General features: G+C 37.8%; 1 protein-coding gene across 1 annotated transcript in view; it reads left to right on the top strand.

Moving 5' to 3' along the window:
• ADGRV1 (adhesion G protein-coupled receptor V1) overlaps window positions 1-17,627 on the top strand; it is a gene marked incomplete at its 5' end in the record, with an annotated part of 491,204 nt that overhangs the window by 112,636 nt on the left and 360,941 nt on the right. Inside the window, 7 exons of the mRNA XM_080804325.1 lie at window positions 243-507; window positions 1,258-1,380; window positions 7,550-7,772; window positions 8,092-8,296; window positions 12,254-12,400; window positions 14,914-15,169; window positions 16,917-17,119. Of these exons, the coding sequence (XP_080660451.1) occupies window positions 243-507; window positions 1,258-1,380; window positions 7,550-7,772; window positions 8,092-8,296; window positions 12,254-12,400; window positions 14,914-15,169; window positions 16,917-17,119 (1,422 nt within the window). The remainder of the gene's footprint in view (window positions 1-242; window positions 508-1,257; window positions 1,381-7,549; window positions 7,773-8,091; window positions 8,297-12,253; window positions 12,401-14,913; window positions 15,170-16,916; window positions 17,120-17,627) is intronic.

The following is a 17,627-nucleotide window of genomic DNA, read 5'->3' as shown; positions in this document are numbered from 1 at the left end:
TCGAGCCCCACATCAGGCTCTCTGCTCAGCAGGGAGCCTGCTTCCCTTCCTCTCTCTCTGCCTGCCTCTCTGCCTACTTGTGATCTTTGTCAAATAAATAAATAAAATCTTAAAAAAAAAAAAGAAAGTATCCTCCTAACTAAATAAAGGGGATTAGGAGAATAAATATATGGTATTGTTTAAATTCACTTGAGTGCTAAATTCCTAGTCACAAAGGGTTTGTATTTGAATATTTCCCACAGGTCTTCAGATGGAGTGGAGGAAGCTTCACGTTACATCAGACACTGCCTGTCCGAGGCGTGCTGAGCATAGCCTTGTTCACCAGAGGAGGCTCTGTGTTCTTAGCCATTTCCCAGATTAATGCCAGGCCAAATACCCTTTTACTCAGATGGTCTGGCAGCGAGTTTATTAACTTTCAAGAAGTGCCAATCAATGGGACAACACAAGTTGAGGCCTTGACTTCAGGCGATGATATTTATTTAATTTTTGCCAAAACTGTCTTTCTAGGTGAGAAGATAATGGTGTTTTTACTGCATACGTAGTTGTCAAAATTATCTAGCATTCATGTAGTATGTTCTGTACGAAAACATGTAGCTCTTGGAATAATTTTTTGCTAGTCTATTTCTTGATGGATAGTGTATTGACTGTCAGCTGCAAGTGGATTTTGGGAAAAAACCCACATTTTAAGTGACATGTGTATAATCTTTCGATAATGAACTACTGCTTTAAAGTTTTATTAAAATAAAATTTGGGATGGGCATGTAAGATGGAAAGATCTATGAAAAAATATCTGAAGATCTTATATCCAAAATGCAAACAGTGACATTTTTTTGTGACTATACTTGGGGAGCCCTTAGGTAAATTATAGTAAAATAATTAGTGCTCAGCAACTTTTGGATAAGACTATTTGAAAATATTCTCTGAATACAAATATGCTTTTTTTTTTCCTGCCTAGTGGAACCTGCATAGGTAAAATTTCAACATTCCTAAAAAACAGAACTTGTGTCTCTGTTCTTTCTTTAATATCAGATCATGATGAATCAGGGGCCAGCCATGTATGTACTCCATGTGGTAAATGTGAAAAGACTTTTGAAGTGTTTCCTACTAGGTTGTTTTTTTGCTTAACTAAATGAACTTGGAGGAATATCCTACTAAATTTGTTTTTTAAATAAATTTGATATCTTTATTATTATTTTTTCTGTGTAATTTTGTCATTTTTTCCCCCTGTAACTTTTGCCTTTTATTCCATTATTGTAGGAAATCAGAATTCAATTGATATTTTCATCTGGGAGACAGGACAGTCCTCTTTCAGATATTTTCAGTCCCTGGATTTTGCTACTATTAATAGGATCTACTCCTTTACACCAGCTTCAGGAATAGGTAAGGGATTTTAAGCTGCTAACTAATCTGAAATGCAGTGTGGAAACCTAGGGCAATTTTAATCATATTGATTTGGAGATATTATCACATTGCCAGACACTAGGTATTTTAATAAGGATGTAAAATCAAGATCTTAATAGAAACATCTATTGAAATCCTAGAAATTCAAAAGGACTAATAGTTTTAAAATGGGTATTTGTGCTTGAGAAGAATCAGAATAACTGAAATATAACAGAAAATATTAGAGAAGGATATAGTAAGGTAATGTATTTCTTTTGTCTAGAGAAAAATGAAGAGTGGCATTACATATAGTAATATGTTTTAAACATGAAAGTATAAGAGGATAATAGGTATCTGCATTGAAGTATTTTTAAAAAGTCAGAAAATGATTGTAAGAACTCTGTGGTCCTTTTTCACTCTCCCATCCTTCTTCCAGTCTGATCCTTTCTTGGTTTTCTGTACTTTAAATCACACTTTAGAAACATAAGCAGTAATTTTATTCACAGTGATTTCCAAAACAAAGTCTGTTAGTGAGAAACCAAGGGGTGAATGTTGTCTGGAGGCCATAGGACCATTTCAGAGTTGGTAAAAAATTACGATGGGCCCATCGTAATAAGGCTCAGAAGGCAACGGCAGTGGGCATGGTGAGCCTGTGGGGCTGCCTCCCAGAGCCAGGGGCATGCTCATGAGTCAGCATGTCTCTCTTTGAGGTGCCCAAAGGAACCTAACAGCCAAACCAAGTGACTCAGCCCATGAGTCTGGATAGATCAAAGTCCTGCTTTTAAATTGAGACATAGTGATTTTTTAATGAATTAAACAGCACCATTTATTGATGAGACATTCTATGTAATTCATTGTTTAAAGTTATGAAGAATTCCTTGCCTTCAGGGATTTAATGTCCGGTCGGAAAAGCAAGAAAAATATTAAGACAGTAATTCAAGATAGGACTCCAGTCCCATTTGCTCTGTGAATGGTAGAATTGAAGTGGGTAAGAGGTCTCAGAGGGGAGCGTGAGCTAGGCCTGGGTAGGCTGGTACGAAATGTTGTGGGTAGAGGGAAAGGTGTGAGCAAAAGAGAAAGGTTGAAGTATATATGACATTGCGGGCACAATGAGCAGACTAGAGTGGTGGGGACAGAGGATTTGATCTAGAAGGTAGTGGTGGTAAGGTTGGAAACATACACTAACATCCATACAAGGAAGTCTGGAATGTCAGGCTCAGGATTTGATCTGTGTTTGGATGGTTCAGTGATTCCCAAATATTTTTGCCTTAGAAACTTTCACCCTCTTAAAAATGTAAGGATTTCATGTAGATTCTATCTACTGATATTTATTGTATTAGAAATTAAAGAGGAGAAATTTTAAAGATACTTACTAATTCAATTGAGAATGATAGCAGTGAACTCATTACCTGTGAATGAAAATAGCATGTTTTATTTATGTTTTCCAAATGAAACTTTTGTAAGAAGGGTGGTATTATTGTTTTTGTGAATTTCTCTAATGTCTGGCTTAGTAGACAACATCTGGTTTCTCATGTCTTCATCTGTGTTTTACATACTATAATATTTTTGGTCATATAGCCTGTAGAAAATCCCACAGATGTTCATGAAAGAATGAGAACTATGTAGACAAATAACGTCTTAGTGTTAGTACAAAAATAGTTTTGACTTAACAGACCCTCCTGAAGTGTCTCAGTGACTGCTAGGGGTCCGGGGACTATACTCTGAGCATTATTGGGGTAGAGAAATCCTTGAAGGCATTTCAAAAGCAAGTGATGATCGAAGGCATGTTTTATAACTCCACCTAGCTTTGGTGTGTAGAATATGCTGGATGAAACAGTTGGCAACCTCCCAGGCAAGAGTCCATATAGAAGCCTCTGCAGGTGGTTAGAGACGTGGTACTGATGAAATTGGTTAGAGGTTTAGATTTTGGAGACATCGATGCATGTCTCCAATCTATAAAGTAAAATCTAAAATCTATGAAGTAAATGATAAAAGCCAAAATATGTAAAGTAAATGATACTGTGAAGAGTAGAAGCTTCAGCACAAATGCAGGAGTCTGTTCTTGTTGTTTTTCTCCTAGGTGCCTGGCTGCAGTTTTCTGTATCAGGCACCATAATCCCTAGACACTGTCTTCTGCTGTCGCCTCCATTGCTGACCAGGCATCGGATCTTATGGATCTCTCACTTTTTATGGATTATCTATCTCATTGTGCTTTGTTTCCATGTGCCCTACCCCTCCTCAGCCCTGTATCCGCACCACGTTCTCCTAGACCCTGGTCTCCTTGCACCTGGACTGTTACATCATTGTTTGCCCTCCACTCCAGGTTCACTCTGCTGTCAGTGTCCTGTGTCTATCTCTGTTCTGAACATCCTCTCCATAAATAACTTCTCTTTATTTGTCAGCCTCTGACAGGCCATGAAGCTGTGATGTTATCCTGTGAAATACAGTTCTGTGGCTTTCTTATCATTCATTCAGCAATTGATTTACTACATAAATTATGTATCTTTCATCATGTATTTGTTTAGTTGGTGTCTACTTGTCCTTTAATTTTGAGGCTTTATTATTTTTGCTTTTCCTATACCTCAAGCATTCAAGTGGACTAACTGTATCTACTTGAGTCACTCATTATAATTCAAAATAGTTTCCTAATGAATGTTTTTAAGGATGACAAGTGCTGCCTGATGGGCTGTTAATTGAAGTTATAGAATTCCCTTTAAAGATTTTTAAAGAAATAGAATAGGCACACTTTCTAAAAGAAATTATGAAAAATTCTGCCAGAGGCTTGTTAAGGGACCCATTGTGAGGTCTTTTTATTTCTTTTGTTTCTGTGACTTGAGGTTGTAGAAGTATGAAAAGATTATAAGTAATTATTTAGAATGGCTTATTATAGATCCCCTGAAAGCTGAAATTATGCATTAAATAATATTCAAGGACTTTCTTATTTTGAATATGTCAAATATTAGATTGGAGCCATGGCTGTGAGGATTACATATTTATTCTGCCTAATGACTTGACAGAGATTATTGGGTAGAAACTGAATTCTTTAAATGGAAAAGGAAGAATGAATGTGACAAAGGCTGCAAGGACATACAAGCTTATCTTTCCCTTCTTCCTTCTCTCCTTCATTATTTAATAGATTTTTAAAATGCCACTTACCTACCCGGCATAGTGATAGGCCCTGAGGAAATAAGGGTAAACAAATTCTTATATATCCCCTGCCCTGAAGAAGTTTTAACATGCAATAGGGAAGGGAGACATGATGTGTAATAACACAAGTAAGTTTCTAACTACAAACAGATAACTGCTATCAGAGGAGGAAGTGCTCTACTACCACAAAACGGAGAAAACTTGACCAGGTCTAAGGGATGCCCAGAAAGCTTCTATAAGGAAGAACCATTTAATAATTCTGCTGGAAGGACACTTACCCTTCCCCTTCTCCTTCTTTTCCCAACACTCTGTTTCACCAAAACTATCACCTTTGAAAATCATCATCTGTGGAAATCATTTGGAGGAATTCATCACTCTCTTCATCCCTGTGTAGTCACCATAAGAAGCCCAGGCACCCTTGGGAGAAAGTGACTCATCCCATCTGGTCTGTGTGTGCTCTGGACCACATGAGCCCTAATTTCCAGACTAGGGACTCAATTCTTTCTCCGCCAACTCCCCAAACCCTTCCACGGCATCCCCCAGAACAGTTACACTCTGGAACTTTTCTCAGAATGCCCCTCATCTCCTTGCACTGGAATCCCGCCCTATCCTGAGGGCACTGCTTCCCACGCAGCCCTCTCTGGCTGTCCTCTGTGTTACTGGTTTCTTCTCCCAGATCTCTTAAGAGCTAGTAATGCTCCCTCTAGCATTCCATCCTGGGACTTCTCTATGTTCACTCACTCCTTAAATAATCTCAGCCATTTAGGATACTTTTGTTTGTTTGTTTATAGTTTTGTTAACTGGACGGGAATTCTATAATCAGTAACGGTTAAAATTCTGTTCCCCAGAGTAGAGACTTAAGGGTTTTTTTCTTCCTTATAAACTCCTGGCCCAGTTCTATGATCTTGAGCAGTACAAATGGCTATTTTCTGAGAAAACACTCTCTGCATACAAAAATGCAGATTTGAGCCCCATGCATTTCCTACTGTGAATGTCTAAGTATCTTTTTGCTACCTTCTCATACTTTTCAGGTTGGGAGGAAGTGAATAGGGTATATCTCTGAGGATTAAGGTACATAACCAGTGATGCTCAGAACACTTTATGATTTTGGTTGAGACTAGATTGATTGATTGATTGATTGATTGAGACTGTAGAATCATTTAAACTTAGGAGATGTTGAGGTCCATCTAAAGAATTTGCTCTTCACTGAGTATCTTCAGTTTTACAGAGCTTTATGAAAAATAAATGATCATTTTTAAAAAGTAAATTTATTAATAACATTTTTCTTCATTTTTACCTTTTATGCAACATTTACTAATCTGCAGTAGTACTTAAATAATTACCATGAGTAAACATAATGAATAATTCTTGATATTTGATATTTTAGAGTAGGAATATGGATCTTCCATTGTAACCTTTTAGGCTAAAATTTTCATGGTTTCCAGTTCTGTGTGCTCTTTTAATAAGCAAACCCATCTTAGTTCATATCTTTATATTCTGATGTGTTTCTTCAGGTACTGGAATTTGTGCATGTTTCTGGTTGGTTTCTCATGCTTCTCCCTAGTTTTAAGTCTGAAGATTGCTTAATGGCCTATACAATGTAGTAAGCTCCCTAACTCCAAATTTCCCCTGCTATATAATATATAAGCTCCTTTACCTCCCATATTTGCTAATATTTGCCATTGCGTTGAATCATTAAGAGCACCTTTTCCTACCAACTTTTCAAAAAGCACTGGCAGCATATACTCTGAGATCAAAGATTTATTCAGATCCTTTGGCCTAATTACGACCTTTAAGAATTTATAAAGTGAACAGGCACCTTTGTGGCTCAGTTGGTTAAGCATCTGACTCTTGATCTCAGCTCAGGTCTTGATCTCAGGGTTGTGAGTTCAAGCCCCACACTGGGCTCCATGCTGGGTGTAGAGCCTAGTTTAAAAAAAAAAAAATTAGGGACGCCTGGGTGGCTCAGTTGGTTATGCCGCTGCCTTCGGCTCAGGTCATGATCACAGGATCTTGGGATCGAGTCCCGCATGGGGCTCCTTGCTCAGCAGGGAGCCTGCTTCTCTCTCGGCTTCTGCCTGCCATTCTGCCGGCTTGTGTGCGCTCTTTCTCTCTCTCTGACCAAAAAAAAAAAAAAAAAAAAAATATCAAGTAAAAAGAATTAATAACTTTAATTAATATTGAAAAATATAAAACAATGAATAATCAATGTAGAGAAATTAAGTATATTTTGAAGATCAATTCTATGCATTAAAATCATAAATTTGAATGCTTTTTTTTTTGTTTTTTTTTTTAAAGATTTTATTTATTTATTTGACAGACAGAGATCACAAGTAGGCAGAGAGTCAGGCAGAGAGAGAGAGGGGGAAGCAGGCTCCCTGCTGAGCAGAGAACCTGATGCGGGGCTCGATCCCAGGACCCTGAGATCATGACCTGAGCCGAAGGCAGAGGCTTTAACCCACTGAGCCACCCAGGTGCCCCAATAAATTTGAATGCTTTGTAGTGACACCTAAGAAGTGCCATATAAATATAGGATTAAGCTTCTTAATTAAGAATTTTTTTGTATTTAGTCTGTTTATAATTATGCTCATCATAAATTCTTATGGATGGTGACAGGAATGGAAATTATAAAAATGAAGCATTTATTTGTAGGATTATGCATATTTTTCACTTTAAAAAATATCCTACCATGCTAAATACTAAATACTGAGTCCTAAATACTGAGATGAATAAGAGTCCACGGTCCATTTGGGCTTTACTATCTAGTGGTTTCTTATTTATTACGTGGATTGTGGGTTTACTGTTTGGCTGGTTGGGTCACTCCACAGCATCTAAAAAATTGCTATTTACATTTAGTTATTTCAAATAATATTTCAGTTTTCAGAAATCAGCTCAAATTTAGTTAATCCAGAAATCAAAATAGAACTTTGAATGTAGAGAATTTTGCTTTGGTACCATGGTGGGGAGTGTGTGCGGTGATATTCATGTTTCAGTGTAGTTGCCTTTTCTTTCCTTTCCACAGTCCACATCCTTCTTATTGGCCAAGCTATGTCTGCTCTTTACTGCTGGAATTCAGAGCTGAATCAATTCTCTTTCATTCTGGAAGCCCCTTCTGCTCGTGATGCAGCTTCTGTTACAGTAAAGTCCTTTAATTCAAGCAAGAGTTTAATTGCTCTAGTGGGAGCTGTCCACTCACACATGTATGAGCTGGCCTACATCTCGAGACAGTCTGACTTTATTCCTAGGTAGGTTCAACATTTTATGCGAAATGTCTTTATGCTCACCATAGTTTTATGTGGCACCTAATTTCTAAGTGTTTAGTGACCGGAAATATACAAAATATGAGTAATTTATAATCTAGAAATTTGGTTATGTTCCATACTTCTTATATCTATTTTATGAAGTTCATCAGTATTATGAACATTTATATTATAATTTTATTTATGAAATACGATTTTTCCAAATGTTTAATATTAATCAGTGTTCTGAGAGTTTTATGTTTTTGTATATGTATATATCTGATATTTGTAGCAGCTGACTTATTTGATATACTTCTTATGCTAGTTCAGGTGAACTGATATTTGAACCTGGTGAAAGAGAAGCTGTAATAGCGGTAAACATCCTTGATGATTCAGTTCCAGAGGAAGAAGAATCCTTTAGAGTTCAGCTTAAAAATCCCAAAGGAGGAGCAGAGATTGGTATTAATAGTTACGTAAAAATACGTATTCTGTCTAATGATGATGCCTATGGAGTCGTTGGATTTGCTCAGGTAAAGGGGTCACACTTAGAAATAAAAATGACTTATTCAATGTCTTTATTTATTTTAAAGCTTTTATTTATTTATTTATTTATTAGGAGAGAGGGAGAGTATGGGAGTAGTGGGGCAAAGGGCAGAGAGAGAGGAAGGAGGAGAGAGAATCTCAAGCAGACTCCTTGCCGAGCACAGAGCCCGATGTGGGGTTCGATCTCTTGACCCTGAGATCATGACCTGAGCTGAAACCAAGAGTCAGACTTTTAACCAACTGAACCATCCAGACGCCCCTATTCATTGTATTTATATATCAGTTGTCAGCAGGCAGTCCTACTTTGAGTATCTTCATTCTTTCTCCTTTCTCTTTCCCCATTTCACCCCCCAACTCTGCATTTTATGGTGAACTTTCCTGATGTCTTATAATTTACATTCCTATACACTGAAACCTCTGAATCAACTTGTCCTAAATTTTTTATGATACTGATTCCTCTTACAAGATTGAATTTGAAACGTTACCAGTTGACCTTGGTCCTGGAGTTTGGCTCCACTATTAGGCTCATCTCTAGGGGGTAATGATGAAGCAGATTCCAAATAGATTATATACTGTGTTTTGTGATGTGCATATCCCCTACAAATATGTTACTTTCCTTTGTGTATTGGAGAAGGGGAGAGAGTGTGGGGGGGGTTATGTTTGTAACTATACCTGCATTGTACACATGGAGGTGCTTTCTCCTGAGGAAAGAGGACTATGTGGATCTTACCAGGTCGACTTCCATGCTTGGACTTCATATTCCTTTACCCATAATAAAAGGACACTCATCTATATTGCATAATTTAGCCCTATTTGCCAACTCTATCTTGATTTCCTAACTAAAGGTAAGAAAACTGCAGTTATCATGCATTGTTCTCTGAAATATTCTGCAAGTAAGGAAAACTCAACTAAGAGTGGCTTAAACACCAAAACCATGTCCACAGAGAAGACGGGCTTCAGGGTTGAATGGATACTTTACTGTGTCACCATGGCCCAGATTCTTCCCATTTCTCCACTTTGCCAGCATAAAGTTGCCTCTTCATTTGGTTGTTTGAAAGCTGGTGTTATTGTTAGGGCCATTGCTTTCTTGTTTATGTCCCTTTGGGGAGAAAGAAATGTGGCACTTGGGGTGATGAAGAGATTTCCCAGAAGAGTCTGGAAAACTCTTCTTAGGTCTCATTGGTCAGAACTAACAAGGGCACTCATTCATCTGTTCATTCATTTATTCATTCATGTAGCAGTTATTTAACAGACACCTACTGTGTACCAGATACTGTTTCAGATGCTAGAGATATATCAAGAAGTAAAATAGTAAAAAAATCCCTATCCTCATTGTCCTAAATCGTGGAGGAGGCAAAGGGAGACAGACAGTAGTCAGAGACGTGCGAGACATCTGTTCTCCATGTGATGGTAGTAAGTGTTCTGGGAAAACGTTTGGCAGGGAGGGCGGATGGAGATTGTGAGGGCAAGGGGTGGAGTTTGGGTGTAGGAAGTAAAACATAGGCTGTCAGGGAGGGCAGCACTATGGAAGTGACCTGAGGACAAAGGCCTGGAGGAGAGAGGGGAAGAACATTCAAGGCAGGGGGAGCCATCAACAAAAGGAAAGGCCCTGCAGTGAGGCCTCGCCCATCTGGTGCAGCAAGGAGGCCACTGTGGCTGAAGTCGCTGTAGGAGGGAGCGATGAGGCCCACGAGGTGAAGGGCCAGCGTTCTGTTTCTGGCTTCCCCCGCAGCACCCACAGGTTTATGACTTGCTAGGAAGACTCAGAGGACTCAGGGTTTCACCATACTCATACTATGATTTATTACAGCGAAGAGGCTACAAAGCAAAATCATAAAGGGAGAAGGCATGTGGGGTAGAGATTCAGAGGAAACCATGGGAACCACACAGGACGCACTTAATTCCCCCCAGCATTGAGATGAATTGTGACAACATGTGAGAGGTGTTGCCAACCAGGGAAGCTCCTTCGCAACCCCACTGCCTGGGTGTTAACTGTGGACTCTCAGTCTGACACATGACAAAAGGCCAGACTCCCAGAGTGAAAATAGGGGTTGAGTAGAAACCACACTGTGTGTGCAGTTCAGGCACAGGGAGCCAGTGTGAGTTCCAGGAACGGTGGGAATCCTCCTGAAACCCAATTTCCCAGACACCAGGCGAGGACCAACTTTAGAGCAGGCCTTCGAAGGCTAGCAGGGAGGCTGCTCTGTGAACTCACACCTGCACGAGCCCCTGAGCACCATCATGAAGTTTGCCCTGGAGGGGAAGCGTTGGAGTGGAAGAGCAACTTGATCTGACTCACATTTTAAAAGAACCACTCTGGCGGTAGAATTGAGACTAGACACAAGCTCCAAGGTTGAGTCACATGCTCTACTGAGCCAGCCAGCTGCCCCCTATGCATATTTTTAAATCAACATATTTTCTGTAGGAAGGTTTGAATGCTTTGCACAAGATTTTATTACTATGTAACATTTGTAACAATATATTAAAATGCAGTGTAAGGCTCTGCCATAGGATAGGCTATCTACTCAAACTATATTCTAAAATAGAAGCTTTTAGAAGCTGTAAGAAATTCATGGAGGAATTTCTTTTCAGATTACCATAATAAAAAGACAAGAAAAAGAAAACCAGGGTGCCTGGGTGGCTCAGTTGGCTAAGCAACTGCCTTCGCCTCAGGTCATGATCCTAGAGTACTAGGATCGAGTCCCACATTGGGCTCCCAACTCCATGGGGAGTCTGCTTCTCCCTCTGATCTTCTGCCCTCTCATGCTCTCTCTCTCTCAAATAAATAAGTAAAAAATCTTAAAAAAAAAAAAAGAAAAAGAAAACTATTACTGGGAAAAATTTAAAAATTTTTTATACTCCATATTCTGTCTTTATTGCTTATGGATAAAGTAGGGGTATTGTAAGAAGAGATTCTTTGGAGCATTAATTTTGAGCAAAATTTCATTCAGCAGCTCTCAGGAGATGCTGCAAGTGTTAGAGGAGGAGTTCCATTCACACAGAGGTAGAAATCAGTCTGGAACAGAGGAAAGAGGTCATGGAGTCTAGATGAGAAGAGGGGCAGTGGATATTTCTGGCAGGAAAAATAGTTGTAAAGACCAGGTGCTGAGGATGAAACACCATCAATGGAAACTGCACAGCCTGCAGAACATTTTAGAGGATATGAATTTAAGGTTAAAAGACATTCGTGAGTGATCAGAAAGAGTGCCCTGGTTCTCTTGATGTCTTTACCTCTGAGTGGGACTCTAGAGGCCTTGTAGACCAAAACTTATTTTACAAGTAGGAAACAAAACCTAGAGGGGTTGCCAGAAGTTATACAGGGGAAGAAGACTTCCCTCATCTCCTGACTGTATGTCCTTTCATTTCTAGAAACCTTACATACTATATATAATGGTTTCTAAAAAGTGTATGCTTTCTGAATGTGAAAATAAGATGTTCATTGAAGAAATTTGAAAATTACAGAAATAAGAAAACAAAGTAAAAATAATCCTATAATGATTAACATTTTAATTTACTTTAACTTAGTCTTAGTTTTTCAAACACTGGGTGCCTGGGTGGTTTAGTCGGTTAAGGGTCTGCCTTCGGCTCAGGTCATGATCCCAGAGTCATGGGATTGAGCCCTGCATGGGCTCCCTTCTCAGTGGGGAACCTGCTCCTCCCTCTCCCTCTGCTACTTCTCCTTCTTGTACTCTCTCCCTCTCTCTTTGTGTGTCAAATAAGTGAGTAAAGTTTTTTTAAAAAAATTATTCAAACGTGTATTTTCAAATTAAAATCGTGGTCATCATCTACTGCTGTTTTTTAAACTATGTTTTTCACTTGTATTGTGTTGTTTTCATGTTGCATCATGTTGCTTAGTACTGTAAAGTTTGCACATGCACAACAGCATGAAATATGTATGTAGGTAATTTCAGCTAATCCCTTGGGACTTCCTGTGTGTTTTTCAGAATTCATTATATAAGCAAGTGGAAGAAATGGAACAAGATAGCCTTGTAACCTTGAATGTTGAGCGCTTAAAAGGAACATATGGTCGTATAACCATAGTGTGGGAAGCTGACGGAAGTATTAGTGATATATTTCCTACCTCAGGAGTGGTATGTAATTTATAAAATTATAGGAGAGTCACTTTTAAGTTATGGTTACTATTGATGCATGGGACCAAACCCTGCCTTATGGATGAAGTGTTTGAGCTTGACCATGTCAGCACTGGATTTCTACTAATCACCATAGAGAGGGAATCAATTTAAGGTTAGTTTAAATGTTGTGATTATTGTTCTTTTTTCCTATAATGCCAAACTTATCTGTAAAAAAAAAAAATCCCTTTTTAGGTTCAGTATATTGGTTTGCCAAATTAGGGTTGTATTTACATTGTCAGAAAGATAAAACCAATCAAACTGGAGATGGAAATGTGGTTTCAAGATTTGGGTAAAATGGAGGCAGTAAACAGGGAACAAATCTATGTAGGATAGTTATACATATGAAAAAGCAGATCAGAATTGTTGAGTGACGTAGGTTGAGTTTCCTGTAGATGGGACTCTGAGATGGAGAGTTGGGGGTGGATTCCTGAGGAGACACATCTATAAGGAAATAAAGAAGTTAGGAATGTGCAGAGGGGGAAGTTGATCCCTGGGAGTTGCGCCTGGGGTTGAGTCTGTATGGAAGATCTGGAGCTGAGCTGGTCCTTTGGAGTTGTTTCCAGTTGGAGAAAGGAGGATGAGATTCCGCATCCCCATCTTAGCCATCCTGGACTTCACACTGCCTTCTAAGTGGGGCATAACCTTGAGTGAAAGTTTACTGCAGCTAAAGGCAGTTCCCAGTGAGAAACACAAAAGCTGTTATTCCTACCAGCTAGGGATGAGTGCATCAGTCCCAAGAAGGGTTCTGGGCAGAGGATCACTTTGTCTACTATTGGAAAATCACATAAAATTGGTACACAGGTTGAAGAATGGAATCAGACTGGGTCAGAGAACTTAAGGACTTGCAAAGAGAGTTTTAAGTACCTTTAGTTTCTAATTGGAAGATGGGTGGTCCTCTAGACTCGTCTCAGGTTTCATAGATTTATCCACGTATTTTCCCCAAATGCTTCTCTGAAGAGTTCCTTTAAAAGACCTCTCATGAAATTCTCTCAAAAAAAGATGGATGAATGTTATGGTCCACCATTTCTAGGTTTCTTTATCATTTGAAAGGAGATTAGAGCTTCAGTGTCTTAAAAATGTTATGGCAAATTTTATTGCTTTAAATGTTTACTTTACACAAGTCACCTAAACTATATATTCAACACTATATATTCAAGCTATAATACAACTATGTAAGTTGTATCTATCAGGTTCTGTATGTTCTGAATTATATTTTCCCAATTAATCTTTCTTATATAAACATGATTAAAATGATTTCCATTTAAATGCATAATAGTATCTTAAGTGTAGACCATATTTAGAAGAATTAATTAATTTATTCAAGAGTCAGCAAACTTTTCCTCTAAAGGGCCAGTAAGTGAATATTTTAGACCTCTACGCTATTATGGCTCTTTCCTAGATACTCAACTTTGCCTTTGTAGCACAATAAAGTGTTGGACAGTACGTAATTGAATGAACTTGGCTGTATTCCAGTAAAACTCGATGAAAAGGATTTGGCCATAGAGTAGTAGTTTTGTGACTCCTGATTTTATTAATAAAGCTCTTGAGTTTATATCCTCAAGTGCCTTCTTTAGGTGGAGAATTGAGTGTCAACAAAATGGACCTGGAATGCTAGTTTGAATGATTGTAGTTTGTAGCCAGGTTGCTAGAGATTACGGTATGAGGCAGAGGGTGATTAGAAATGACTTCAGGGAGCAGACGGAAACCCTATCAGAAAGGATTTCAGACGCCTTTTAGCAAATGTGGATTTTACTCTAGGCAATAGAGACACAACAGGAGGAGAGAGATGTTTGATTTGTCTCTCTTTTTATCTTTCTCCCTCTACCTCTATTTTGGTTGATTCATGTATAATTTAACCAAAGGAAATCGCAATCCTGGCAAAATTTTTGTAGAGAAAGATGTTTAAACTAGTATGCCACCTTCTTTTATCTTTATAGATTTTTTAAAAATATGGTATCCAGGACTTAGACTCCCAGAGAGACTATGTACTCTGTATTTTAATAGAATGTAGGCTTCAGGATGTGACAATTTGGCTATGTGTTTTATTGGGTTACATTTCTGTAATGGTTTACTTTTTCTCTTTTTTCCTAACAATCTTCCATTTTTAATATGCAAAACAGTTAACTGATTTGTAGAAATATATTGTGTTGCTTCATTCCCTCTTGTTACTTAAGTTGTGGTCAGTATTGAAAGAAAATTTTAATCTTTTGATGTTCTTTCTTTTTTTTTTTTTTTAAGATTTTATTTATTTATTTGACAGACAGAGATCACAAGTAGGCAGAGAGACAGGCAGAGAGAGAGAGGAGGAAGCAGGCTCCCTGCCGGGCTCAATCCCAGGACCCCGAGATCATAACCTGAGCCAAAGGCAGAGGCTGTAGCCCACTGAGTCACCCAGGCACCCCTCTTTTGATGTTCTTATTGCACAGTGATAATTACAAAATAAGTAAAATCTTCTTTCTTTAAAATTTTAGATTTCATTTTCTGAAGGCCAGGCACTGTCTACAATCACTCTGACTGTTCTTGCTGATGATGTACCAGAGTTATCAGAGATTGTGAGCATAGCACTCATTCGGATTACCACAGAAGGGGTAGAGGACCCATTAAAAGGTGCTGCCATTGATCAGAAAAGAAACAAATCTGTGATAACAACTCTGCCCAATGACTCACCTCATGGCTTGGTGGGTTGGCACCCTGAGTTTCTCTTCGTTAGAGTTGCAGAGCCTAAAGGTAAGTGTTGTTAAATATTTTTCAGGTTCTAGTAAGTTTTATTGGGTAATTTAATTGTAATGTTTACTAGGAATATAAATCTTTTATATATTTATATATTTTTTTAGTTTGACAGATCATACTCAATCATTTTTACTTTTTGTTTATTAAATTTTATGATCATGTAATCACTCAGCAATAGTGCTATAAGAGATGCTTGTAGTCTTTTGAGGTGTTATGGTCATAATAGAAATATTAATATATATATATTTTTAAAGATTTTATTTATTAAAAATCACAAGTAGGCAGAGAGGCAGGCAGAGAGAGAGGGGGAAGCAGGCTCCCTGCTGAGCAGAGAACCCAACGCGGGGCTCGATCCCAGGACCCTGGGATCATGACCTGAGCTGAAAGCAGAGGCTTTAACCCACTGAGCCACCCAGGCACCCCAAAATATTAATATTTTAGTAAGTCATTGCAGTAAAGGGTGACAGGTTTTTATTTTACTTTCTCTTTGTCATCGTTTATTTATCTGTTCTCTTTCCCTTCTCAGATTCCTCTATGTAGATTTTCATCAGTTATAGACAACAATAAGCAACACAGTGAGTTGCATTTGGTACTCAGGGTATTAATTGTTAACCCCAAAGCTGTAATTTGAGTAATTTTTCTGTGAAGGTTAAGTAACCCGTCCCTATTTCCTTTAAGCTTCGTGTTGAGATCTTTGCCTAAATAACTATTCATTTCAGCTTTAGGATTAATAGATTAAAGGCCATTTGACTTTTTTGAACAAATATACTTGAGCATGTAGGTATTTATTTAAAATACGCAATGTGAAGCCTCTGAAATTTTCAGACAGTAATATGACGTCTTTCAGATACCATTCACTTAAATAGTTGATGGGAAAAATGGCATATAATTATGCACCTGGGCCTTTATATGTCTGTATATATGGGAAAAGAAGCCGTAGACTTAAAATATGTTCATTTATTCATTCAACCAACATTTTGAAGCAGCTAGTAAGTGCCACAAATTGTGCTGTGTTTTCTGGAAACAAAGACACAGTCCTCACAGACCAGTGGAGAAGATTGACAAGCATTTTTTTGGCCATTTATGTAGCAAATTTAATTTTAAAAATCTAAAAAATGAAATTAAAAAATTGATGCTGTGCCAGCCTTTGATCCTTGTGACAGACCTCACTAAAAGAAAATTACTCTTCTAATGATTAAGTTATTAAATGATGACTTTGTGTAAGTTTTCATTTTTTAAAATATTTTATGCATTTATTTATTTGAGAGAGAAAGAGAGTGCAGAGGGACAAGCAGACTCCGGTGCTGAATATAGAGCCAGATGCGGGGCTTGGTCACCACAACGTGAGATCATGACCTGAGCTGAAACCCAGAGTCAGACGCTTAACCCACTGAACCACCCAGGCGCCCCATAATTTTTCATTTTCAAAATCTTCTTAGCATTTGTAATTAGCTGTCGATCTGCGCATAAGTACTTTCCTAAGATTTCCAACAATTTTCGTTAAAACTCATGTTATATATAAAGTAGGAGGGTGCATTAGAGAACCTGAAATGAGGATTTAGAACTGGGATGTAATGTACTATATACAGCACAACTTTGTGGACAAGGGGGAGAAAAGCACAAAATACTCCTTGGTTGGGGGAGTATACGTTAGGATAGTGCAGAATATTTCACCTGAAATTCTTTGAATGGTATCAACTACAAATAGAAAATCTTGTTTACTTGAAGCATGTCTTTCTCACAGAGAACATCACCATTCTTCAGTTACCAATTGTTCGAAATAAAGGACTGTTTGGGGCCATTGGCATTCATTTGATAGCTAAACCCAATTTCTTATTGCATGTTGATAATCAAGCTACTGAGAATGAAGATTATGTGCTACAAGAAACAATAGTAATGATGAAAGAAAACATAAAAGAAACTTACATCAAAGTTGCCATTTTGTCGGTAAGTTTAAGCTGCAATGAATATGCTGTAAGATAAAGGAAACATACTTAAAGATAAAAGCGTAATTAAAAAAAGAAAAATGTGATCCTCTTGGAGATAAAAATCTTTAAAAAGGTTGCTTTTAATGTAAAATTGTGAATACTTTAACTGGAATATTGTTTGAATGACTTTGAAGCCTTGAATTGGGATTTAGTGGGATCCACTGTTTTGTTGGTTGGTTAGTTTTAAACTAATGAACAAATGAATAAAATGCCCAAATTAATCTGGTTATTTTTATTGTTGGTTTGATAGGGCAGTATTTTCATGTCATGATAAAATTACTCAAATGAAGATTATGCTTCAGGGGGTTTAGATCTGGTTTTAGTGCTTTCTCATGAATATAAGGAGAAAAGTATATATATGTAATGATTCACAAGAAACAGAGTAGTTAATAGTGTTATTTATAGTATTGCATAATAGCTAAATGTTGTATATATTACTATACTATATATGACTGTATTAAAATAAA

This window comes from Martes martes (assembly GCF_963455335.1).
Source record: "Martes martes genome assembly, chromosome: 5".
Taxonomy (NCBI): Eukaryota; Metazoa; Chordata; class Mammalia; order Carnivora; family Mustelidae; genus Martes; species Martes martes.
This window is presented reverse-complemented; position numbering and strand designations above follow the sequence as displayed.